The sequence below is a fragment of the Leuresthes tenuis genome, unplaced genomic scaffold (assembly GCF_036924035.1).
Source record: "Leuresthes tenuis unplaced genomic scaffold, fLeuTen1.0.hap1 SCAF_20, whole genome shotgun sequence".
NCBI lineage: Eukaryota > Metazoa > Chordata > Actinopteri > Atheriniformes > Atherinopsidae > Leuresthes > Leuresthes tenuis.
The window spans coordinates 16,782,358-16,809,416 of NW_027325374.1; the positions used below are offsets into that span (position 1 = coordinate 16,782,358).

The window sequence follows — 27,059 nt, forward strand, 5'->3', positions numbered from 1 at the left end:
AGTCTGTGGTGGAGAGTGCAATCTGCTCGGCAGTTGTCATAATGATGCAGCATGGTTGTGTGAAGAGAGGACCCGGATGCAGATATTCCAAATAATAATAGATTTATTTAAAACAATCCAAACAAAAGGCACGGCTGAGCCGGAATACAAAAAAACGTAACTATGACATAAACCTGACATGGACAACACGGACAAACCTGATAACATGAGTGACAATGGCATGGATGAGGGTGAGTGAAGGCAGCTGAGGGGAAAAACAAAGCATGCGGGTGAAGCTGATGACCAGGGCAAGAGTGACTGAGGAAAACATGGCGAAACTAAAAACTAACCAGGAGAAGCAGGATTAGAGCCAGTGACTCAAAGAAACTGAACATACTGAAAAAGAAGACTGGCCTTGAGCTGGGGACGGCTGTGCATCCCCTGGACATAAAAAGATGAATGCTGCACAAGTTAATGGAGCTAAAGAACAACACTAGATACTGGATTGACATAAATGGTTTGTCATAAAATCATGATGGTATTACTGATGATTACAAATTGAAAAAGGTTTAACAGGATACATTCCATTGGGAGAGGTGGACAAGAATGAAGAAGCAGGCAAGATGAAGAGGGTCTGTTTGCAAGTCAAAGCAGTAAAAGGAGCTTGAATGAGAGGTTGTCAGGGTGGAATTAAAAGATCTCCATTCAAAAAAGGACGATAAACATGTAAATATAAGCTTGAGAGCATAGGGCCTAAGGAACTAGAAAATCTGCAATAGGAGGTGGTCATGGCTTAAATTTGAGAGAGGGAGACTTGTTAAAGAACTTGGCAAACTAAGTCTTGGCATTCTGAAGTTTAACTATTCAAAAGAAAATGGTGAGTATGAGGATTCTTGGTGACAATGGAGTTAGCAAATTTAATAGAAAATAAGAGTTTAAAGGATTCATTTAACATCTCAAAATGAAATGATGAATAATGTATGCCAGAGTTAGACTTTCTAATGAAAGCTGTGATGGCGCTCAAAGTGCGAGGTAGGAAGGCAGCATGGGTAATCTTTTTAAAACCATGTATAGGAAATAGAGTTTGGGGACAAAGGAGCAGAGTTGTGGAAATGTGTACAAGAGAAGGAGATGTCTTAGTTGTTAAGTTTAACAATGCCTGGAAGAGGCTGTGCATACTGCATGAATTAGCAGTGCAGCTAGGAGAGAAAGTGATATGGAGTGGAAACCCTAATGCCTTCTGTATATGACGGGGTAACAATGATGGCGAAAAGGTGATTGAAGAGTTCTTGTGTGTTAGAGATTTATTGTGTGCAAATGATAGAGCTGGCACAAGAGTACATATGAGATCAGAGGCAGAATTATCTATTGCTCTTACAGCGGTGAGCTATATTGTTTGTGGTTTGTTCATGTAAAGGAGTTATAGTAGCAGGAAATTATCATCAACTTAAAGCAGCTGAAATAGGTTAGAGTTGGGAGGAAATTTTGAGAGGAATTCCTGATTCACTGGGATACAGATCTGGTTGCTTCATCATACTCACTGAGAATTATATTAACTTATTAGTCAATTTTCTATATAATTTTATTCTAAACCCAGCAAATCAGTGTATTCAGAGGACAATAGTGAAGGACAAAAAGAAGATTGTACCATGGTGGGAAAAAGAAGGTAATGAAATCAGATCTGCAAATAAACTTTGAAAATGTTTAAAATGTTTTTTTTTAAAGGGATCACAGTTTTCAGAATATTTTCAATATGAAAAATATTATGGTAAAAAGTTACGGTTGAGACAATGTTATTGAAGATGAGAAAAGAAGAAGAGAAACTCACAATGAAGACAGAAAAGCCAAGTGAACATGCCACATACAAAAAAAATGTCAGCAGTACAACAAGGTCAGATTAGCTAGATCAACAAACAAATATTGATCCATTCAAGTTTGGGAAGGTGGTAAATCCCCCTGCCGTCCCAAACCAGGAAACTAGACAGACAAAGAAGCAACACAATGTTTGCCACATCCAACTTCTGTAAAGTAATTGAGAAAAATGTTAAACCAAAGGACTAAACTAAAGGTTCACTACAATACTGAAAACAAAAAATTGAGGTGAGATGTACAGAACAGAATGAGGCCATTATGCTGGGAACATAAGTAAGTCAATACAAAGAGAGAAATGCTAGATGCTATCTTTTTCATATTGAAAATTCATCATATAATGTGGAATGAGGTAATTTGGATTCATCCCAACAACAGTGTAGTGCAGTGCATTGAGGTTCATTGAAGGCAATTGTTTCAGATTTTAGCTCATATTGATATTAGCCAGTTTATAAAAAAAATCATTCAGACAGCAGGTGTGGTTCTTGTGGTCATACCACAAGAATTATCTTCAGCATGAGAAAAATCAAGATTACTGTTGAGCCGCAACTGAAAGAAATGTGGTAAAAGGCTATTTGAGGTGAAATGGGAGTGACGGAATTCGAAGGTATTCAATGGAAATTACCGCCACCTACCGGTTTGGAAACATGGATTCAATTAGTAGAAGAAGAATGTTTATGACGTCAAAATGAGGCGACCAAACAACACTTTACAGTACGGGTGCTACGAAAATGTTGGCTCTTCTCTTCGAAGTGCCTTGACATTATTGCATTCGGTAAGTTGGCATTTACACTAATAATTAGCAAATTTCTGCTTTGTAATTGGACAAGTGGACTTTAAGCACTCAGCAATTACCCTGCATGTACAGTAGCTTCTGGTTAGACACCCTCGTTTGTGTTTTTGGTTGGGTTGCTCTCGAAAAATAAACTGGATTTATTAGTGTCTACTAATTCTGTTATCTCAGGTTCGCTAACGACTTTTATTCTGTGTTTACTCGGTTAACAAATGCTTTTTTCCTCGGTAGCCCTTGTTTGTCTTCAGGAGATGTTATATTGTTGACAAATACAATTTCAACAATTGCAGCTAATGTTAGCGAGCAAAGAAGCAGTAAACGTGAATCAGTAATGTCACCAGAAATAGATGTTGAAAATGTTGTGATAGAGAATAGTGTGCTAATTTTAACATGAAATTCTCCTTTTCCTTTGTTGAGCTCCCTGAGAGACACCTTTCAACTCAAGGCATAAAGGACCTACTGCAAGTAGACTTTGAGGAATTAACAGTCCTTTTGTCAGAATGCCATACCACTGTGTGGCCTACGGATGTGGCAAAACTACTGAAGATGGTGTAACGCTGTTTAAATTCCCAAAGGAACCAGATGAATTTCGCAAGTGGGAGAAGCAGGTCCAGCGGAGCCGTGCCCAGTGGGTCGCCACACCATACTCTCACCTTTGTAGTGACCATTTTGGCAAGGAGTACTTCGAGGCTAGGTCGCCTACAGGGGGTCTGAAGCTGAGGACAGGGGCTGCTCCCACAGTGTTTGTCCGTCCTCACTGCTCCTCCTGCAGTGGAGTGGGCTGTAAAAACTGCCTGCCCGTCATCCAACGCCGGAGATTTTCAGCTGAAACAACAGAGCAGATTATCAATGTGAGTAGCCAAAGATGTCAGTTGATGCAGGGAGAAAGGAAGAGCTTCTTTTAACCTCTTAGTTGTGTACAGTTGTGACTTTAAGAAAAGAAAAAAAAGGTAGGTTTACTTGAGATTTTCTTTCTTGACAGGGAGGAAAACATAAAATGGCACCCACAGAGTCTGATGAAGAACATCTGACACGAAGAGGACTGAAACCTGGAGGAAAAGGCAAAGGTGAGCGACCAGGTGGGGAACAAATAGTGAGAACACAACATATACACAAGTTACTGTTATTTTTATACTAAAGTCAGTCAAAAACAGCTTTTACTATAAAGAAAAAGATATACGATACACGTCTTACTAACAGAGTTTGTTGACACCTGAAAGTATAACTGTTCGGATTACGTTCTACATTTTGCTTACAGCGGTTTGTGAGATGTGTGGAACGACTGGCAATTTTAACACCTTCTTTTCAAAGACGAAGCGTTTCTGCAGCATATCCTGCTCACGCTCCTATTCATCAAATTCCAAGAGGACTTCCATACTGGCACGCCTGCAGGTTAGAAAAACAGATCTCCTCAGTTCACTTGATTGCCCCCCTGCTGTCTGAAAGTGCTTAGCAGTGTTACTAAACTACCGTGAGGTGTCCTGAACGTATTCTTTACCTATGTTAGGGTATGATGCAGAGGAGGAGCAGCTCTACTCTGAGCCAAATCTCCATCAGTGTTCACCTCGCCCCAGAAAACGTTCGTTTGACAGCAATACCCTGATAGACCTTTTAAATATAATTATTAAAAACCTTTTTATTAGCTTGTGTTTTTTCTGTATTGTTAGTAATAGCGAATAGACGGTGGCAGTATACGGGGAAATATAACGAGGGACCACCACTGCAGAAATTTGGGGGCGGTGGGCAATGAAAAAAAGTAGTAGAAGAAGAAGAAGATGCCCGCGCTCGGCTTGAAATCTCGACTTGAAATATCGCCAGAGGCTGCCTGTGGACTTATCTGACCCTTGCCTTAACTTCAGCTCAGCCTCCTGTTTATGATAAACGTCCCAAATGGTTCACACGTGTTGCGTCGACACGTGCCACAGCGCGAAGCGGCCGAACATAGTCTTTCATCGATTTCCCCTCGGCGACACTGAGCGCTTGAGGCAGTGGCTGCGCACTTTAAATATGGACATAAATACCCCACTCCACGTTCTCAACAAGCTATTCGTCTGCCAGAAGCATTTCCAGCCTGAAGACTACAAGGAGGCGCAGCATCAGCTCAGCCGCCGCGCGCGGCTCCTCAAAGCCACCGCCCTCCCGACCAAGTCGGTCCACAAGCGCGTTTATCTGGGTCAGCCAGTAAGTTGGTGAGGTCAAGACAGAATGGCGAAACATTTCTTGTCCTGTGAGGCCTCTATTCTTGACCTGCAAAGCGATTAAAGGCATTGAATTTAAAGAATCCTGTTGCAGTAAACACTGTTGTAAAGCAACAATATGGTACTTACATTTCTTCGAAATGTTTTTTTTTTTATATGTTTTTTATGTTTATTGTTACTTGGATAAGGTTATTGGACAGTGGACATTTTTTTAAAAACAATTTTGAACAATAATAACTCGGTTTTCTGCCCACAATGATTGTAAGTAGGAACATGGCCACAAGAAGCACTTTGACAAGATCAGCTTTTCATCTGTTTTCTGACATGTCAGTAATGGAAAGATTATCTGCTCAGGTAAATCGGTCCTCAGTTTGTTGTGATTCTATGCGACTGTAGTTTTTCCCCGTGTGCACACTGTTGAGGTGATTCAAAGAATTAAAACCAATCAGCAAAGTTACCTTCTCAAAATGCCACGTGTGCATCATGGACATTCTCTGTACTAGCTAAAGGAGTCCATTTTCAAAGTGATGGGCTAATAACTGTTTTGTGTACGTTAATACAGGATAACATGAGATTTTGTGTAATAGAATTTCTGGTTTAAAACCGAACGTTGCAATAAAGGCTAAAGATCTCTGTGTGAGCTTTAGCAGGAACATGGGCCGCCAGGCAAGGAAAGCAAACCCAGAGATTTTGAGTTTTGATACGTTTTAAATCAGTTTTGGGTTGATGAATTTTCATGTGCAGAGGATAGGATCTGATCACCATCTCCTCTTTTCAGGGAAAGCCTCCCTCAAAAAAAGCTACTGTGCTGACTAAGGTGAACAAAGCCTCCGCAGGCCCAGCAGGAGTGGATGGTAAAGGCTTTTACCACACACACACACGCACACACAAACACACACATATGCTCCTTCCTCGAGCAGAAGTCAAAATGACCTGCAGTATACAAATCAGTCCACAGTGAAATACAAAATGAATATCTTATTCATAGGTTTGCTCCTCTTGCAAGAACCTCACATTAAAACAAATACATAGGAAACTGGATAAATGTGCATTATCTCTGATAATGAGCTCCTGTTGACATGTAAGATTCCTCTGATGCGTCCCATTTTGCAGCATCCTCTGGTTTCGACTGGGGCACCTACTTGGAAAAGGAAGCCTCTCTGGCTGCGTCCGTCTCCTGCTTCTCACATGTGAGTCCCACATGTGCAATCAGCAAATTGTGTTCTCGCACCTTTCAAACAGCAGGAGCATCAGCTGTTTATTCCAGCTTATGAATGTTTAAATATTAACAGAAAATGCTGGAAAAAATTAACAAAGGTGTGAAAGTGCTGTCTTATGTAGCTATATCAGGATAAATAAAATGGTTAGAAATACGCCTTGAGCCTTGCTCAGAATTCCATGTCATGATGATGAAAACCTGTGTCCTTCTGCAGGCTCCACTCTACACCTATTGGGATGACATCACAGTAGGGATGAAGGTGGAGGTCCTGAACACAAATGCAGTCCTTCCCAGTAAAGTCTACTGGATTGCCACAGTCATCCAGATTGCTGGTGTGTACATTTTATTAGTTTTCTAATGTTTTTGTCTGTCTTGTTGGTTACAATGCTAAATTACGGAAAACTGTCATTATTAAGCAAGCGACACTGTCACCCAAAGGCCAGGCTGCAGGCAATAATGAGAGTGTCACAGCTGGACTTAAACGAAAAATACATAACACAACATTGATAGTTGATACTGTTTATGATGCTGAAGATTTAGAAAGCACAGCTGGTTGTTAACCCAACCCAACTCTTCTCCCTTCACCTTCTTGTCTGGTTTGCAGGATACAAAGCTCTGCTGAGATACGAGGGCTTTGAGCACGACAGCAGCCACGATTTCTGGGGCAGCCTCGTTTCAGGAGAGCTGAACCCCATCGGGTGGTGCGCCATGACAAGCAAGCTGCTGGTGCCACCGCAAGGTGAGGTACACCACTGAAAGCCTAACTCTACTAAAGCCTGGAGCAGAGTGGACTTTATTCAGGGTTAATACAATAGACAGGGATTGATTTAAATGGGTGTGATTTGCTATATTCTGATGTTTTAGTATTGTGTGTCCGTAGATGTGCAGAACATCCCAGACTGGAAAGATTACCTGATGAAAAAGCTGGTGGGGGCCACCACTCGACCTGTTGACTTCTACCTGAAGGTAACTTTTGTGTTGATTGACAGCACCCTCTGTCATGTGAAACGACTACCAAATTAAACTAAATGAGCTGATAACATGCTGTATAACCACTATCTCTGTCACTTTGCCACCCTCCCTGTTTCCTCTTCCCAGCTGGCAGATAGCATGAAGATCCCTTTCAGAGTCGGCATGCGTGTGGAGGTGGTAGATCCCAAACACGTGAGCCGGACCCGCGTGGCCATCATAGACTCCATTATTGGCGGCCGTCTACGGCTGGTGTACACGGACCAAAGCGATGCCCCAGAGAACGTAGTCGCTGACTTCTGGTGCCACATGTGGAGTCCCCTTCTACACCCCATAGGCTGGTCTGACAAAGTGGGTCATGCCATCAAAGCATGTGGTAAGTTTAAAAACAGGGTCTGGGTTGTTGAATGGAGAAAATGAAAGAGGACAGTCTGGGCTTGATTTTTAAAATTTTAATTAAATGAATTATATTTTTTCGTTCCCCACTTGTATGGCCTCTTAAGTCTATTTGCAGTGTTTTATGGAAGAACTGCCGGAATCTGGAAAACATACTGATTCACTTTGTCAGTTTTTACAAAGTCTGTATGTTTCCACATCCTCATGGTTTGGTGTCATGTATATAAAGTTGGCACAAAAAAAACAAAAAAAAAAAATTGCAGCTACTGTTATGAAATGATTAGAATCTGCTCTTGCTGGTCGATAATAATCCCGTCAGTAGTGGAATATTGTGCTTTTTCGCTGTTAGATGTGTTGTGTACAGCAATTAAAACAAAGGTTTTGCTTATTTTCCACAGCAAACGTGGAAGCCTACAGTTGTTTTAGGGGCAACTCTGACAGCACAGTCATGCTCTTTAAAAAGGTAAGAAGCGATCGTACTAAATACGATTTATCACCTGAAAAAGGAATGGATGCACCAAACAACTCTTTTTTTTTTTGTTGTTGTTGCTGAGGTGTTAGCATACTTTCAATGCCACAATGGACAGCGGTGCATTCATTCTAATAAAGGAATTACTGATGTTCTTGATTGTAGCATCACTACTCATGGACCCTTGTCTGATTTAAACTTATTTTCAAAGTATTGGAAAGACTGTAATCCATGATATTGAATGTTAAAGCATTTATCTTGTGCCACCCACAGCCCAGGATCACCTATATGGGGAGTTTCTTTGAAGAAGGAATGAAGCTGGAGGCCATTGATCCCCTCAACCTGGGAAATATCTGTGTGGCCACGGTACACAAGGTAAGGCAACTATTTTTGTATTTTTGGTTTTGTGTGTTTGTTTAATCTGCCTTCATCTGACACTGAGGTGGTCCTCTGCTTTAAGTAGCCATCGTTTCTGGATTACACATCATATTACACAACCTCCTGACCCCTGCAGAGCGGTGATTTTATCCCTGTTCTTCTATCTCAAGGTGCTGTTAGATGGCTACCTAATGGTGGGTATTGATGGTACCATATCGAACAATGGCTCCGACTGGTTTTGTTACCATGCTTCCTCTCATGCCATTCTACCAGTTCATTTCTGCAAAAAGAACAACATCCTTCTCACTGTCCCTCAAGGTAAATATCAACCTTCCTGATTTGTTTGCTTTTCTTTAATTCGGATCACAGTTGGTGATGATTTGCTTCATCATATTTGTGCTTGATTGATACTTCACTTGATCCAGAGAAAAACAACACAATGAGCTTTGTATGACATCTGTGTCCTGGCAGGTTACGATCCTCAGACCTTCACCTGGGAGAAATACTTGAAGGAATCCAAAGCCAAAGCGGCACCTGCAAGACTGTTTAACGCTGTAAGTCCAAACCTAGTATGAAGTCTTGCTGTGTGAGGCAGTGGCTTTGAATGGTGTGACCACACTCTGTTAGAGATTCTCAGTAAATAATATAGCTCTTTTTTTTCAGGATTACCGCGGTCACAGCTTCTCCCCAAACATGAAGCTAGAGGCTGTGGACCTGATGGAGCCACGACTGGTGTGCGTGGCCACTGTTAAACGCTGCGTCGGCCGCCTGCTGCTTATCCACTTTGACGGATGGGATGACGAGTTTGACCAGTGGATCGACCACCAGTCTCCAGACATCTACCCCGTTGGCTGGTGTGAACTCGTGGGCTACCAGCTCCAGCCACCTCCTGGACTCGGTAAAGCACGTGATAGAAATACTCAAAGTGCTGTGAGCGTCATTAACTCCATGTGAATGCAATAATAAAATGTCATGTGTTTGATTTGATTCTCCAGTTGATTTAAATGAAAACCAGCTGGCGCGAAACAAGAAACCCAAGCCCTTTACGTACGGAAGAAAGAGTACGTTTTGATTCAGCAATCTGCGTTGAGTCTTGTCACAACACATTAAGGTGTTTTTTGTGTAAAATTGTCTTGTTTTGCTTTCTGTAGAAAAGAGGGGCGCCAAGAGGGGGCTGTCCATGAGCCAAGCAAGAGGCGATGCTGATCATCAGGCTGAGGTTATTAACACTTCGCAAAGTCGTCCCCCAGATGTGCCACTCATCCAGCCCAAAACCGAGCCACAGGAGGAGGAGAGTAAGTGAACGATTCTCGCACTCTCAATGAAGGCAAGATGCAGGCAAAAAACGCCGTTTAGCACATTTAGATAGAGGACATGCTGTGTTTTCAACCTTTCAGCTTTGATGCGTTTTAGATGCTCCTCATTGTTGTTTCTATCAATCGGACCAGATAAGATTGTTGTAAATGGGGCTTTAACAAAAAGGTGTCGAATTATTTTTACAGTCCATATCTTTAGAGGCTGTTTTTTCAAAATGAGTTGTTGTCAAACAGTCTCCACTTGGCAACGGTCTTAATATAATGTATAAACTGTGAATTGTTGGTTGACTGAATTGTGTGTCTGTAGTCTTTGCAGTGCAGGTGAAAGTAGAGGAGATGGAGACCCCCATCGAGCCCCCAGAAACGCTGCAAAAAGTCTGTGTGAGCACAGTCAAACAGGAGGAGGCAGGGCACCAGATCAAACCGGGACCACACCAGGTACCAGAGGAGAGCGGCTTGAATGACGTAACGCATAAAAAGACAACGGAAGGTAAAGCAGCAGAGGATGGAGGCGAAGCGCGAGGCTCTCAGGAGGACAGCTTCCCTGGGGAAAGCGACATGGAGCAGAGTGAAAGTGAAACACAAAACCTGGACCTAGAGGAGGGGAGCCAAGACCACGACGGTACCATGGATGAGACGTGGGAGAGCAACACAGAGCAAGACACTACAGGGGAAGCTGAAGAACTGGTGATGTGAGACGAGTTCATCTGCTTCAAGATTATTGTGGAAATAAGAAAAAGTAAAGACGTGGTTCAGAGTTAAAGGCAGTATATTACAGTTGAATCAGCCATGGTTGGTATCTAAAACAGTTTAATCTAAAAGAAATCCATTTAAAGCCCATTTTTCTATGCCTAAAAGCTGATTGTATGCGTTTCATAAGGACCAGCCTTGAGAGTTTACTACCTCACTGTCTCCATGTTAGAAATGTCACTGTGTAGTGGAACCTAACACCAGACAAGTTCTTTTTTTTCTAAAGTTTTATTTTCTGGTCCGTTTCATATTTGGAGGTTTCCTTTTTGTAAAAATCCAGTCAATAATAAATGATTTCCTACATTTACTGACTTGCTGGTGTTTTCTTTACGACCAGGACATTGGGTACGAGTGAAGGATAACGACCACGAGGCCCAACACTGACTTAATTTTTTTAATAATGCCACATCTTCAACGAGAGCTGCCTCTAGCTAAAAGTCTATGCTCTTAACAGCATGATGTACAATAAAGTCTAGAAATATCAGGAAACTGAAAGTTTATTTCAGCTGTAGACCAACACAAGTTGTATAAATATAATGATGGACTTACGGTGAAGACTCAACTTTAATTTAAGGTTATTCACATCAAACACAAAGAGAGCACTGAGGGTTCATCTCAAGGTGCAAATCCCTTAAAAAAAAAAACAACTCAAAAACAAACTTTACCAAAGACACCTTTAAAAAGTCAGAAAACAGGAACATCCTCTACCAGAATGATGGGAATGGCTGAATATCCAAAGAGTACATATAAACAGATGATTGTATTTTAAATTGTTGCGCTGCTTAAAGGTGTCACTTAAATATTTCCATACTTAGCTGTCGCTGGGAATGTAATTTAAGGTTTGTTTCCTAATCTTTGCCAGTACTGTGTCGATGTGACAGCGAGAGGAAAGTTTCAGCAAATAACAATCTGATAAATGGGGCGAATTAAAAACTGCCAGGCAGGAGGTTCTATGAGGTGCGTTTACGACCGGAGAATTCAGCTGAATGTTTATCCTAAACACATTTTTGTCTGAGCCACTTTACTAGATTTCAATACGTCAGTGCAGATGACACAACGAAGGCAACGCATTTAAGCCATGCTGCGTTTCTTTGTGGTTTTGATGGCTTTCTTTGTGGCGCCCTGTTTTGTGTTCAGACTCTTGCGAACTTTGGATTTGGGTTTGGGTTTGGTGGCCCTAGGTTCCTTGGCTGGCTTCGGGGTGCCTGTGGGTGGGGCAGGGAGACTCTCTCCGCCAGGGCAGGCCTTGAAGACGTGTACATCCTTGACCCTTCGACCCCTCACTTCAGGAGGATTGGCACAGGTGGCTCGTACCTTAAGGTTAACTTTCTCAATCCACCTAGATGAAGAGGAAGGATCCAATTATTTTATTAAATGCCTATTTATTAACTAAACTTATTATTTGTGAGTGTTTTATCAAAATCTGAGCCTTAAAACTAACGGTCACAGATAAAAGAATATCTATGTAAACTGTTTTTATCTTTGTGAAGATGTCCATACTTGGCCTAAAGAACATTTCCCAGCTTTAGAAACTGGTCAAAGCAGGTAAGGTGTCATTGCATTAAATGTAGCAGTCTTACAGGCGTAGAGGCAGTAGAGGGCAGTCACACATGAGAGGGTTGTCAGCCAGATTGATGACCTCCAGAGAAGTGAACGGGTGGAAGTCAGGTACCTCCTCCAGCTGGTTACCCTCTAAGAACAGACTCCTCAACCCTGGACCCAGACCTGCCAGGGAGTTCTGTGACATCTGGAGAGTGACACATTACAGTGGTAAAAGGATAGGATTTAAAAAAAAAAAAAAAAGTTGATTATAAAAGGTATGTAGCTACTCTACTCACCTTCTCCAGTCCCACGTTATCCAGATATAACTCCTTTAGTGACCTTTCTAGAGAATGAAAAGCATTTGGCCCCACCCAGCGAATGGTATTACCAGACAGCCTGAGATCCCTGATGTTCCTTGCCTTGCTCAGCGCTTCTGTGGGCACCTCTTTCAGCTTGTTTCCCCCCAAGTGGAGCGTATCAAGATCATTCGCTTGATCCAGAGCTTTGGATGAAATGTGGTCGATGGCATTCCCTGTTAGGTAAAGGGCTCTGAGACCCTTGGCCTCGGTCATGATACCGGGTTCCAGCTTGGTGATTGTGTTGTTCTCCAAGTGAAGTGCCAACAGACTGGGCACAAGTTTGAAGGCTTCTTTGGGGAAATCGACAAAGCGGTTCTTCTCCAGGTGGAGATAAGTCAACTGAGGGAGACCTGCAGGTTTAGATGACAGAAATGAACATATGAGAGCATAGAAAAGTAAGAGATGAAGAAACATTCCTTATAAAGCTTTAATTATAAAAGACCTTTAAAGGCATCAGGGCTCAGGGAAGTGAGCTCATTCTCAGACAGGTACAGGTATATCAGTCCCTTCATCCCACTGAAAGCACCTCCTTCCACCTCCACAATCTTGCAGCGCTGCAGGTGCAGGGACACAACTTGGGCGACACCGGGGAAGCTGTTGCTAGGGATGTAATGGAAGTGGTTGCCACGCAGGTCAAGGAGACGGGTGTCTGGAGAGAAACCTCGAGGCACTTTTGTGTGGCCACGGTTTTCACAGGATGAGTGGTGCGTGTCTGCCTGTGGACAAAGAACAGGGCACACGAGTATATTTTAAACTCGTCTGTATTCAGACTCTCACCCTTCCCATAACTGTGAAATTGATTACTTTTCTGTGACACATTTTCCTACTACAGACAAAAGTATGACACACCACTGGTTTCCATCTGTGTTGAACCCACATCTCAACACATGATGTCTAAGGGTTGTTTTTATAAACCGTTAGGAAGACCTACAAATGCAGCAATAGGTAGCTCGATTGATTAAGCAGGCACCTCATGCATAGGCTGAAAATCCAAGTGTAAACCACTAAATAAAGTAAAACCAGACATCCATCCATCCATTTTCTATACCGACAGTCCGTTAATCGGGTAGCGGGTGGGCTGGAGCCTATCCCAGCAGTCATCGGGCGAAAGGCGGGGTACACCCTGGACAGGTCGCCAGTCCATCACAGGGCCACATAGAGACAAACGAGACAAACAACCATGCACGCTCACATTCACTCCTACGGACAATTTGGAGTCACCAATTAACCTGACATGCACGTTTTTGGATGGTGGGAGGAAGCCGGAGTACCCGGAGAGAACCCACGCATACACAGGGAGAACATGCAAACTCCACACAGAAAGGCCCCAGGCAGGGATTAAAACCAGACATATGAAAATAAATAAATAAATGTGAATACACTTAAAAAAAAACTAAAAAAAAACTTTTTACTCTAACAAGTCCATTTCGTACAACCCGCGCACCTCACAGACACAGTTGGCAGGACACTTGATCTTGTTCTGTGGCTCTTCGGTGGGCGGTGGCACGATCCTGGTGGCTTCCTCATACTCTGCCTCCAGCATGGCCTGCTGGCTCTGGCAGCGCAGCTCTGCAGGGTAAACAGCCTCCAGAGTTTCTCCCGAGAGATGGGCCGGTCCTCCACATGTCCCTATCAGCTTCACCTTTCGACGGATCGTCCACTCTCTGTAGCGCAGCAGAAAAAAAAGGGGTAAAAAATGTGAAGATGACAGAAAGCCAGTCATAGAGTATTTCATAAATGTCTGCTGGAACCTGAGCGGACGCAGGTAGCAGTTGCAGTAAATGGGGTTCCCAGCCAGGTTGAGGCGAGCCAGCTTGGGTGAGCCTTCAGAGAAGGGCTGAATGACACGCAGCTGGTTATGGCTGATGTCCAGGTGGATCAGGTTGGGGCATTTAGATACAGATGTCTTAGACAGATCCTGCAGGGACATGTGGTCCAAGAACAGGTGGGTCAGTTTGGCCATGGACACTACCTCTTCTCCCAGGAATGTCATGGGGTTGTAGCTCAGATCGAGACGAATCACTTCTGGCAGTCTGAATACAGCAATGGAGACGTGTGGAGTAAAAAGGATTCATCACTCGTGTATTACTATAAGGAAAGTTGTTAATTAACAAATAAAATTAAATCGGTACACAAAGTTTCAGACTAAATTACCTAATGTTTGGAACCCACCTTTAGAATTGATCTGAGGCTTTTTATTCACCACAAGGGCAAAAGCAAATTTCAGAGAAATTTATCAGAAGAAATGAAACAAAAACTCAAATCATCCAATTTACAAATATTTTCAGAGCCTTTGGTCAGTATGTGGTTAAAACACATCAAGCAGCAATGACAGCTGCAAGGCCTCTTGGGTGGGATCCTACAAGCTTAGCACATATTTACTTCCCAAGTTTCCTCTTGGTAGAAATGTTCAAGCTCAACCAGGTTGGATTGGAAGGAGTGCACAGCCATATTCAGTTCTATTAAGAGATTCTCCACTGAGCTTCAGTCCAGAATTTCTCTTAATCGCTCCAGGAATTACACAGAGTTTTCCTAAATGGTGCCACTTGACTTCTCTTCTTTTTTTTTTCTGGCAATATCTTTTGGGTGGATATATTGTTGAAATGGAAAGCACTGCCCCAGCCAAGAGATTTCAAGCACTCAAAGGATTGCTCTATAGTTTTGCATTAATTATTCCCTTTATCCTTACCCCTGGTCATTGTCACAGGAAAGAAAAACATCCCACAGAATGCTGCCACCATAGTGTTTCACTGCAGGGATGGAGGAAGGATTAATGAGCTTATGCTAAGCACCTGCTTTCCTCAACATCTGATGTTGGGAACTGACATCAAATGGTTAAATCACAGTTTCATCAAAAAAAGGGGATCTTACTTTAATGGTCTGAGACTTGTTCAGGAGCCTTTTGGCAAAAACTCTCCACAGGGCATCATGTGCCTTTTAGCAAGGAATGACTTCTCTCTTGCAACTCTACCACTAAAGCCTGGTTACTGGATAGCTGCGATGATGGTTGTCAAAAAAAGAAGAAGACATGAGTCTGGGTCTCATTTTATGGTGGCTACTGGCTCGACAGTTATGTCTGTCCAAGGCCCTTCGTCGCCTTTTACTCCTGATCAAGATTGTTTGGGGCTCCAAACTTCTTCAATGTAAGAATGATCGAGGCTATTGCATTTTAATCAAGTCTCACAAGTCAGCTAAATATTTTCTAGACCTCATGCTTGGTTCTCATTCTGATATAAGCCATCAAATATAATCCTGCCAAGTTGTAAAAGCCTTGAATGACTGCTGTTATTAGTAGGATAAACCAGAGCTCAAAATCCATAAAGGGTCTGATATCTTTCTATGTACAGTATACATGTACTGAAGATTATTTTGATCAGAGACCAAAGGGATCTGAATTTGACTAATTACTTGATTTTTGATAATGATTTCGATTTTTTTTTACTTGACTTGTTTTAAAATCAAACCCCTTTAAAGTTATTTTTCCATTTGTTCTTTGGACAGCCTGATATCACACACAGCTTGTTAAATTATCAACAACTGGAAGAGATGAAGTTATATTCAAAGTTAAAGCAAATATGAGAAAATGATGTTTTTCTCTCCAGTCATTCTCTTTTTGAGACTTACGAGACATTGTTAGCTGTTCGAGATAACGGTTAATGACCAGTACAGGGGAAAAAAAACAAACAAAAAAAGTTGTTCCAGAAGTTAGATGACTGATAGAAAACAACATGTAAAGTCTTTTTAAATTTGATTTTTTTTTTTGAAAATGCAGCTTTAACATCAGTTACATTTTGCCAAGCAGCCTCACCTTGTCATAGTTTCAGTGGGGAAGAACTGCAACTCATTGTGGTCCAGACTGAGTCTGGTGAGCGTAAACAGCCCGGCAAAGGACTCGATGTCCAGGTAGTTGAGAGAGTTGTGACTGAGTCGAAGCCACTTGATGTTCTGCAAGCCCTGAAAGGAGGAAAGTTTACCCATTTCATGGACAACAGAATTTCGCTGAGCTGTCTTCTGGCGTTTTCGTTCAGGTTGTTGAGTTTGTTTACCTGGAAGGCCATGTTGGGGATGTAGACCAGCTGGTTGTGTGTGATAGAGAGGAGGTTGAGGAAGCCCAGCTGAGAGAACGCCCCAGGTTGGATCTCTTCCACACGGTTGCGGTCAATAATAAGCTGCTTCAGCGAGGACAGGCCATCGAATGACTCCTGGGTTTACAAAACGCAAAAGAAAAAACAAGTTTTTACTCTGCCACATTGAAAATGTGGACATGGGTAGCTGCAGATTTTGCTATAAGACGGAATGGAAGCTATGCAGAGGTGACAGGAAGATCTATGGGGAGATCTTTAATTGTTGCGGTAACTGGATCTGCAAGTTTGTGATCACCTGGTAGAGGATGTCAATGTTGTTGTTGGCCAAGTTGAGGAAGACCAGGCGACCAAGGGCGCGGAAAGCCCCCTCCTTCACTCTGCGGATGTTAGACCTCTGCAGCGACAGGTGAGTCAGGTAGGGAGTGTGTCTGAAAGCCCCGGTGGGAAGTTCTTGAATGTCATTACCTCGAAGATCCAACTTCACTGTGATCTATAAAGTAAGAAGATTAAATATTAGACTGAATACAATGACTAATATCAATAGGGAAGTTAGCCAAGAGCTTGTAATTGTATATATCAATGAAATAATCACTAAAGCTTGCATTTAGTGGAGAGGATAGTACTGAAATGCTGGTATGTGTGTGAACAAGACACCTCATCAACAGTAGGAGGAACCTGAGTCAGGTTCTTGTTGATACAGGCCACTGTAAGCTGGATCTGGTCGCAGACGCACTGCTGTGGACACTTTGCTGTGTGAGCTGCAGGCACACAGAGGAGCAGCATGCTGAGCAGTAGAGGCCAGTAAGGTGTGTAAGGAAGGAGCTGGGAGCACATCTGAAGTGGAAAAAATAACAACATTTACGTCATTCAGTAGTCAACATTTAACTTAAAAACTCCAAAAATGGCTGCCATTTGGATGTTTTGGGGATAAAAAGCACCAAAAGAGATTCTTTGCACACTGCTTCAGATCTATGATGCTGTGTGCTTTTTTTTAAAAAGTGGACTGATTTAGATGTTATTGCTCTTTTCTAATTTCCCTCACAATTTTTTTCCATAACAAACTCTTGTAAACCCTTTAAATCTAAAGCCTGTCGTATAAGACTACAGTCCATAGCTAATAAATATCATCTGCAAATTAAGTGCAAATTCTCAACTTAAAAGCATTCTCATTCAAATTGGAGGAAAAGTTTCAGCTTGTTTCTGCAGTGATATCTTCATCAGTTCAACAGGCTAGAGGTCTGAAAAGAAAAGTGTGTCAACTGCATTTAGAATCTGGTGATGTACACCTACAACATGCGGAACTCTAAAGGGAAGCCCAACAGGCCTGTTTTAGACGACAAAACCAAACAAATCCATAAGACGGATCTCATGGATAGGAGAGGGAAATTGCAACAGCTTGCTACATTCTGAAGAAAAAAAGGACACACTGGTGAAGAAGAGGCAGATTAAACTCTGCAAAAAAAACATCTTAAAAAGAGAGCAGCTATGGAACAGCACTCTTTGGAAACATAAAACAAAGACCAACCTGCATCAAAATTACCCGGAGGACCAAAAAGGTAGAATAAAATAAAAGTGTGGGTCAGTCTTAGAACAGCTCATGATCAGAAGTAGGCAGCATTACCCTAAAACCCATTGAGAACATGTGATCGTGTGGGAGTGGGTGGCTTCGAATGTCATTGGGTCAAAACTGTTCACTGATGAAGGGAGAACAGAAGCAGCAAGAACAATTCAAAGTGTTGATGAATATTCTATCTGTTCTGATTCAACCAGAGCTGACTGGATGGTGTTTCACAGCACACGCATTATGCCACTCACCTGATCTCAACCTGACTGAGCTGCCTTTCATTAGCTGACTTACAAACGTCGGCGCAAGACAGCAAAGCACCATAACAGAGAAAGTCCATTCAGGAAAGGACTCACTGCCTTCTGAACAAATTACAGAATGAATGTTATATTTCGGATCATATTAATTGGGCCTGCTACCACAAACAAATGTCACTAACGCACTAATGGATTAGTGCTAAGAATCTATTCATTTCAGGATAATATTTCACTTACAGGGTCTGTTTCCTGCACTTGTACTTGAGCTATTTTAGTCACATAAAACTGATATGACGTTAATACTTTTTCCTCAGCACACCGTTAAATGAATTTGTAATGCAACACTTTTACAGGTCACTCTTGTACTTAATTGTTTACTAAATAAAAAGATGCAAGTGCTTATTATGTTTCTGCAAATAATTCCTACTAGTTTTAAGGGAAAATAGTAGTCCATCACATCGAGAATCCAATCAAATCCCGTTTTTAGATAGGGCCTTCGTTTGCAAAACCATACAGGCCCTGCAATGTTCGGTGAATATGTGGAGAGGCAAACGGGATGCTTTATATTCTGTACAATCAACGCTGAGGTCTAACTCATGTATGTCAGATTCACTTAATTTTCAAGAGCTTAATTTGACAATAAAAAGTCATCAAGCCCTCATTCAGAAATTAATGTCATTTGGTCAGACTGGTCTGCACTAGTCTTCACTGGAATCCCTTAAAACCACATTCCCATGTTGGATCAACAGTCTTGATCCTCAGGAATGGACGTGAAAAGCTCAGCAGCTCAACACTTTGAAATTTGGGGTCTCAAAGTGTTGCTTTGTGCTGCTATGCCATGCCTGAACCTTTCTGTTGAATGTGCCACTTCGAATCCTGTCACAGCTGGACCTTAAAGAAGCCCAGACTGAAATTAAAATTTCAGTTTGTTGATTTAAAGGACCGAGGTAACGAATGCACTGATCCTGACCAGCATAAAATGTCTAGGACCCCTTGTTAAAAGAAACCAAGAAACTAGAGACCGAGGAATTTCCTCCATCCAGACTGTTTGTGTGAGTCCTCTTGAGGATCAACTATCCAAACCGCAGAGGAGCAGCCGCGCACAAAGACGCACAGTGTCTTTCCCTGCCGGTGTCGTGCCAAAATGCGTTCCCTCTGAAAGTGTGCCCTCACGGCAGGGAAGGTGCAAAAGCTGTATTCGGCTTGAACGCAGTAATAATTTCACAAAAATCAAAGTTTATGTCGCACTTTCACCATTGGGCAAATCCCGTTGCGTAAGCAGAGATGACCTGTACATACCGGCAACATATTAGCTGGGGGAGCGCAAAATACGATAAAGGACGCGCCGCAACTGGATAGCTGAGCACCAGTGTGACATGATCATTTCCGATGAGTAAACGCATTAGGTTGAAATCCAAACACTCGGTTGTTTCTTTGATGGAACTGATTTTACGCGCAGACTCACCGTGGTTCAGCTGTGGTTCCGTCCAGCTGCAGGCCGTTACTGGTGCTCTTCCCCCGACCGTCCCCCATCCAAAACAAACTGCGTCTCCAGAACTGCTCCCCCACCCCGAGGCACTCACCTCCACCTCCTACCTCCTCAGCCTGCGCTCTGCCCGTTAAAGGAATACCTCTCACCCCGAGGTGAAAACTCATTTCCACCTCACCGCCATGCTTGTGAACTTGTCGACTTTCTTTTTCTGTTCTAAACTCCTTCAAACAACAAGTAGAGACCCCATTACTGGCAGTTTTTCTTCATCAGGTAGTTATGCATGGACAGTCAGTGACTGTAGTAATACACGCAGACTGTGTGTGTTATATTGGTTATATTTAAGACAAAACATTCAGTCCAAACGAACATGATCCTGACTGAATAAGTGCAGCTTTTGAAAAATATATTCCATTTTCACCTTTAAAATGCTCCATCACATAAAAAATATGAGGTAATATAAGGTAATTGCAGCACAAAGTCATAACAGAGCATAGTTTGATTGTGGATCGAATAAATGCATGAATACAAGTGAACCTCATAAGCAGCAGTATGGTGACCGTGTCTTTTCATAAGACTTTCGGTCCCTCTTCTGTATCAGCACTACTAAACCAAAGATTTAGAGCAATAAAAGTTGCCACTTCCTGTATGTGTTGTTTATGTGATTGTATGCTTCCAAAGCAGCCTGATTGACATCATCTAAAGTTAGTTTTTTTATTTATTTTTTTTAAAAACACATAAAACTTTTGGCTAAATTGGATTTGTAGCTCTACAACTTTATCAATTGCATCTATTCTTGATAAAAAAATATAAGTCACAAGCAAAAGTAGAAAAATAAAAATTAAGAAATTCTCTGATAGAAAAGAAAAAAAATAAAAAATTAGAAGAAGACACAGTGGCAGTAACATGTCCTTTGTTTAAGTGGGAAGCATCCCTGTTGGTTTCAGTGGTGAAAAAGAAAGTCAGTCCAGTGAGTGTCTGTGTCCTTGCGTTGGTACTGGCAGTGATTGGTTGGTTGGTTGGTTGGTTGTTGGGGGTCAGTGCTGTTTGTGGCATCTCTTTTCCAGAGCAAAGCTCAGCCTCTCTGTGGCACTACCGCAGGACTTCAGAGTTTCGCCGTTCCTGAAGTATCCATTCCACAAATGCACAGACAACATGTTCAACACCACGTGTGTTTACTTTAATTTTCAACAGAGCAGCTCAGATCTGAATTCAATTGACAAAAATAAACTGAAAGATGAAAATATTTTGTTACTGTGTTTAGCTGGTTTAGCCTAGTTAAAAGGTTTATTCAAGTGTCTGATGGAGAAGACAGACTGGCCTACCTGGACAGGAAGATGTAAAGCAGCGAGGCGTGGTGCTGAGGGAAGTATTCCTGTTGGACGGCATGTTCCAAACATAGCAGCTGACCTGGCACCAGCGAGACCTTTTTCACTTTCCCCTCCCCCTGAAAAAAAAGAAACAACGGATACATCAGCACTAAATCAAACAGCGAGAGCAACGAGCAAAAAAACCGACAAACTGAAAACTATGGTTTCACATCTGCATTTCCCCCCTTTCTGTCACTCCAAAGAAAGACTTTACACAAACAACAACAACAACAAAAAAGTGGTATAAAAATGTCATTATCAATATCATTGTGGAGCAAAAAGAAAAAGAAAAAAAAAAACATGACATGGACGTGAGGTGGTGCATCATGAACTAAGGAGGGAAATGATTCAATTTGAAAGCCGATCTGCTTTAAAAGAGGCTGGGAATAATAGAATCTGTGCTCAGCTTTCCTGTGATTTGCACTTCTCCTCTAAGACGACCCACAAACAAACTGGTGCAGGTTATATGCTGTCTTAGTCAGTAGGCTCTGTGCAATATCAGGGGGTTCTGTAGCATGGCCGTACCTTAAGGAGTCCCATCATAACCAGCAGTGAAGTAAGCAAGCCGTATGACTGGAGGGCAGAACCGGAGAGGAGCTTCTCCAAAACGGCATCTGTGGATCACAGGGACACAGGCAAAGACGTGACTCTGACGAAAAGAGGAGCGTGGTCCTCACTCTGCTGTTGTTCCTCACAGTGTATGCTGCCTTCTCAGACATACTGAGTTAATTGGCTGACAACTTCAAAGCTCATTTTATTCACCGAATGCTTCTAAAACAGCCGTCTTGGCCTCTGGGTTGTCGTTGTACAGGGAGCTGATCTTCAAAAGGACATCAGCCGCCTCGTTTGGCTCGGATGCATCAACCTAGTGAGAACAGAGAGGAATCTTAGCAGCAGGTTGTATCCATTTCAGTAAAACACTTTTTTTTTTTTTAAAAAACTCACCTGTTGCTGAAGGTTTGTCCTCATCTCTCTCAGCTGAAGAAGCTTTTCTACTGAGGGGCATCGAAGGAAAGTCATGATCTCTGCCTGAGGGTGGAAACAAAGACAATCTGAACCGCTTAGAAACCTGTTTTTTCTGGCTTGTGCAAAAAGAATCAAGTGTGGGTTTTATACTGAGCCATTTCTTATTAAAAATATAGCTTTGGCAGGTACTTAGTGCCAAAGCAATGATCTACAGTAACCTAAAATGGAGTTGTTTGAAGATGAAAAAATGGAATTGCCATGCAGATTTTGTGTCATCTTACAGGGGTTTGAGGTTTTTCAGGACTGTCCTCTCTTGTCATTCCATTTCCCTTCACAGTTTCGCAGTACTCCTCCTCGTTGTCTTCATCACATTCGTCACTGGCATCGTCATCATTTTCACTGTCATTTTCCTCGTCATCAGGTTCTCCCTCATCATCACTGCAGTGAAGTCAAATAAACTAAGTTTTAGGTCTCCTGTTCGCATGTTTGAGTAATTAAAGCTGGAGTGGAACTTTGATGCCTGTACCTGAGCGATGCCAGAATGTCTCCTTTGTCCATGTTCTCCAGAACCTCTCTCAAAGCATCACAGCCCTCCTCACCCAGACAATTACCTGTCAGAGTCGCCCACAACAGCACTTTCAACTATCGCTCACATTTCTTTCTATATAAAAAATGTCACATTTATTTATTCTATGACTCAAGCAGGACTTTAGCAATTTTAACAATAAAGAAACACCAGTTTCTACAGTGTGTAAGTGTACCGTTCAGATCCACTTTCTCCATGTGAGGTTTGTCCGTGACAGCCTGAGCCACCACCAGTGCTGCTGCCTCTGTGATCTCACCGAATGACAGGTTGATCTCCTGAAGAGGTGACCCATAAGAGAGCAAAGTAAAACACTGTTAACTGGAGCAGAGAGAGAGGCCCAACTACCTGAGCTTTAAAGGGAAACTGACCTTAAGGATCGGGAGCCCTTCTCTCAGGACTGCGGCGAGAGCGATGGCTCCCTCAGACCGGACCAGACAATCCCCAAAGTTGATCACCTGGACGTTCCTGAGGTGCCTTAGAGCCTGCAAAACCAAAAAGATGAGTAAAACATACAGAATACAGATGCTCTCTGATTGGAGGGAATTTCGGAAAATGAAAGGGCCTCACCTGTGCCATGGCCAGCGTTCCTCTCTTGGTGAATGTGTTGTCATTGAAGTTGAGGATTCGTAGCTCTGGGTTTTGTCGCATGGCTGAAGCCAACGCCACCACACCTACATAGTTTATTCCATTCTGGGGCATGTGAACCTCCTCCAGGCTTCCAATCAGCTTGAACAGAAAAGAAAAGACGGAACTTTGATGGTTTCCTAAATGAGGGGTCAGCTTATATAAAAGCAAAACAAAAAAAGCCCTGGATTCTGAAGGTAGAAGACGATTGAATTCAGTCACACTAAACTCTGCGATGAGATAAGGAGGCAGATTAATTCAACACTGGAGATGAAACATTTCAGATTCACTGCTTATATCTTCTTCACACATTTTCATTGTTATATCTTATTTATGACGTGTTTTTTTTCCAGAGTTGGGGTCATTTAATGTTGAATTAAGTCAGCAGGGTAAATGAGCAGAACACAGTATCCGATAGAAAACCCACAACTTTTATATCAAAGAAAAGGGAAAGAGCAGCCTCTTAGAGGTGAGAACGTGCTAAAAGAGCAAGCTGAACAATTTTGAGGTGTGGGTGCAGGAGTTGTGGTTTCCACGTCAAACCAGTTTCGCACAACAAAATTATTAAAATCTTCAAAAGAACAACTTGGGAAGAGCCAGAAAACTCAAAGATATCATCAGAAAAAAAAAATCCTTTTGGCTTGACTGTTTTCTACCTGAAAGGCCTTAGCTAGGGCACTTGCTCCTTCATTTTCCAGGCGATTCCTCCCTGCGATGAACACTCTCAGTCTCAGTGGAGCTCCGACGTCTGCTGACTGTCTGTGGCACTCCATCAGAGCTTCAGCCAGGATCTGTTCACATCGGACAAGTTAAAAATGTTTAAGTTTGGGATTAATCGGCAGATTGAGGGAGCGCGGCTGTGCGTGAGCTCACCTTTCCCCCACCAATTCCCATGCCGCAATTATTCAGCCGAAGTTCCCTCAAAGTGTGGCAGGAGGGGCTCTTCAACAGCTGTTCGATTCCCTTGACGCCATCCGGCCCAAAGGCATTATCGCTCAGGTCCAGCTCAGTCAGCCTGGCACCTGCGCTCATCAACGCTCTGCCCAGGGACCTCTGATGAAAGCACAGAACAAGGACACGTAAAGCATGAAATTATGCATGTATGAGGACATTAAAGACATATGAAAACTCTATCACAAATCTCATCTTTCAAAACATCTAATGGGCTGATCCTAATATCTAAGGTTGGATCCTTTTCTGCAGTGACTGTGGGTGCTGTTCTCACCAGAGCTGTGGGGATTTCAGAGCGAAGCCTCCCGGTGAACATGTCACTCCAATAACACCTCTGGAACACAGAAATATATTAATTGTCTGTCCTGGTAAAACAGATGATATTAAAATGGAGTTAAGCCCTTGTGCTTTACGCACACTCAGCTGCTGTCAGATTAATGGAAAGCGGTGCATGTCTGAGAGGGGCTTGAGGAAATGTATGAGTGAGAAATGGTCCATAAACTATGATGTGAAATTTCATCAAAGAAAACCTTGTGTTGCCGTTTATTAACACTCGAAACAGATCAATTAGAGAGATTAGTTAAATAAGACAAGAAAGCATACATGTGAAATGGGTCTTTTAAGGAAAACATGACTACATTATAACTAATACTGAAGTCTCAGTGCTAGCAAAACATTTCCTGGTTTTATACCAACTAGCAGATCAAAGACAAGCTTAACCCATCTCGTTTCTGTTTCACTGTAACCATAACCTGAGCAGCACCTGAAGCAGGTCTTTGCTCTCGAGAGCTTTCGCGATGGCTTGGGCTGCCTCCACTCCCACGGTGTTTCCCTCCAGGCGCAGAGCTCTCAGACCCTGGTACTGCTCTATGTCACGGACCAGCTCCTCCACTGAAAGCACAGAATTTAGGTTATCAGATCCGACGAAAATACAGTGGTCAGAGCACGAATAAACAGACGAAACGAGGTCTAACCCTCTCTGACCTGATTCTGCGCCGTCAAGCTTTAGACCCAAGCCTTTATAGCTTAATTCTCCATCTCCAACATGGGTTTTGGAGAGAGCATCAGCCAGCTGGGCGATGTCATCTGAGGCCATGTTGACAATGTGGTAACAAGCCTGACAATAGAAAGAAGGGGCGCCTATTAGTCACCCATCAAGCAGAATATGCACAGGGTTACAATGGTATTTACGAAAACTGGAAATAACATTCAGTGACAGCTCATATGTTAAATACATATTTTGTAGCATCACAAAGGAACGAGATGTAAAACTATCGACTCAAGTTAGCTGTGTAGCTTTAACGGTGCTAATTATTCATAGTGCGCAACAATAAAAACTGCTGAAATCACTTAATAAAAGTCTAAGTGAGACCGACTTGTTGAGTCAAATCATCGGGTTTCTCAACTTTTCGTAAACAACACAACTTTAAATAGAAGACAGATGACCATTAACAGTGGTCAGGTTTACCTTAAAGAAAAGTTCCGGCCAAGCGAACACTCCGTTTCTTCCGCGCGGCGCGCCGGTTGCTAAATTCAGTGACGTCACGGAGTCAGGGCTTCTAATTCGTCGATTCTAGAAACTCATCATCAGGAGCGTTATCGCCATCTAACGTTGCGCTCTTTTAAAATCGATCATCCTGTGAAACGGCTGAATGTTTTCCTTTTTTTGCCTTTTTTTTTATGAAAGGCCCGTTTAGTTAAAGAATAAAGCGGATGACCCACTGACAAATTAAATCGGTCTTGACGACTGGGGCAAGCAACCGGAAACACGTAGGTCACTGGTCAATGAGCATTTCCGTAGAACAGAAAGGACCACCACGAGGTTTTTGGAGAGAATTATTTTTACTCCTTATTCAGCATGGACACTCAGCTAGTTATTTTTAATGCGCTTTCAAAGTGTCGGTTGCTACTTAAATTCACATTTGCCAGCCTAGTTGTTTTCTTTTCTGGAAAGATGTGGCTTAAGTATAAAAATCCTCCTCAAAAGAGTTCCCCAAAGGAGGCCAACACACATGACAAGATTCACCATTCATTTAGCCCCTCTTCGGAAACAATTGTTTCTGATTCCCAGGAATCAGACTGCAGTATTGCAGACCCCATAGGTCCACCCATGAAGAGGGAGACAGATCTAATAAGTCCACCTGTGAAGATGAGGACAGTAAGGTGCCACTCCGACCAAGATAACAGTGAATGTGACCTACACTTTTGTGTTAAATCATGTGAGAAGTTGGAGCCCAGGACTTACCCCAATCTCTGGGCAAACCTAAAGGTGATGTCTGCAGACACAAACAAGACCCTCCTGCTGAACCATCCAGCTGAGAGAGGAGCACAGAGACCTTTACTTGAGGCATGGCTTTTTATTTGTTTATTACATACACTAAACACTCATGTCTATTAATATGGAGGTATTTAGTTATTATTAGTTATTTGGATGCACACTAATTTGACTGCCTGGTCAAGATCTGGTCTCCTTCGTGTGATCTTAGTGTAAGCATCCTGTATCACAAACTACTTACGTGCTCATTATCATTGAATTTGCTCTTTGACTACAATATGTGATCATTAGAAAAAAAAAAAACTACACATATATTCAACTCTACTTTCGATGTCTGACATAACACCTGCTGGAATGAACATTTCCAGTAACAACAAGGACAAGGAATTTTGCTCATTTATCGATTCAAAACAGCTCATTCTCTGGGATTTTGGTGGGTTTCCACTTGAGAGCTCCTCACATCAGAGCCTTTCATAAAAGGTCTATTAGATTAACGTGAGGCGATGCCAAAACATTAATTAACTATATTCTTCTTTCACCACAATTTGTATGCTTAGGGTCAATGTCGTGCTGCATGACCCACCCTGTCTTCAGTTAACAAACCTTTTTTTCTGTAGAATTTGCTAATTTCAGTCATTCATAGTTCCATCAATGA

At 42.4% G+C, this 27,059-nt stretch overlaps 3 protein-coding genes across 3 annotated transcripts; 1 reads left to right on the plus strand and 2 right to left on the minus strand.

Moving 5' to 3' along the window:
- The first annotated feature begins 2,519 nt into the window (after positions 1-2,519).
- Positions 2,520-10,806, plus strand: l3mbtl2 (L3MBTL histone methyl-lysine binding protein 2). Its single transcript, XM_072373468.1, has 18 exons — positions 2,520-2,623; positions 3,059-3,492; positions 3,624-3,720; positions 3,900-4,033; positions 5,618-5,693; positions 5,953-6,029; positions 6,273-6,390; positions 6,663-6,797; positions 6,939-7,024; positions 7,157-7,403; positions 7,822-7,886; positions 8,166-8,267; positions 8,441-8,588; positions 8,742-8,824; positions 8,934-9,168; positions 9,266-9,331; positions 9,422-9,565; positions 9,894-10,806. Exons 2-18 carry the CDS (start codon positions 3,142-3,144, stop codon positions 10,280-10,282), a joined length of 2,553 nt encoding a protein of 850 aa, XP_072229569.1. The 5' UTR covers positions 2,520-2,623; positions 3,059-3,141; the 3' UTR covers positions 10,283-10,806.
- A 393-nt stretch (positions 10,807-11,199) lies between these two features.
- Positions 11,200-17,156, minus strand: chadlb (chondroadherin-like b). The gene is made up of 10 exons (XM_072373280.1): positions 16,977-17,156; positions 16,618-16,812; positions 16,284-16,439; positions 16,046-16,191; positions 13,989-14,270; positions 13,682-13,901; positions 12,680-12,953; positions 12,175-12,587; positions 11,917-12,083; positions 11,200-11,675 (listed from the first exon to the last, which is right to left on the minus strand). The coding sequence occupies exons 1-10, from the start codon at positions 17,154-17,156 to the stop codon at positions 11,408-11,410; spliced, it is 2,301 nt and encodes a 766-aa protein (XP_072229381.1). The 3' UTR covers positions 11,200-11,407.
- Positions 17,157-19,956: 2,800 nt separating this feature from the next.
- On the minus strand, positions 19,957-25,665 carry rangap1b (Ran GTPase activating protein 1b). The gene is made up of 16 exons (XM_072373612.1): positions 25,598-25,665; positions 25,114-25,246; positions 24,893-25,020; positions 24,404-24,463; positions 24,052-24,231; positions 23,835-23,969; positions 23,122-23,280; positions 22,923-23,036; positions 22,730-22,829; positions 22,495-22,579; positions 22,250-22,406; positions 21,948-22,031; positions 21,765-21,867; positions 21,528-21,616; positions 20,958-21,079; positions 19,957-20,754 (listed from the first exon to the last, which is right to left on the minus strand). The coding sequence occupies exons 2-16, from the start codon at positions 25,223-25,225 to the stop codon at positions 20,670-20,672; spliced, it is 1,713 nt and encodes a 570-aa protein (XP_072229713.1). The 5' UTR covers positions 25,226-25,246; positions 25,598-25,665; the 3' UTR covers positions 19,957-20,669.
- Positions 25,666-27,059: the final 1,394 nt, after the last annotated feature.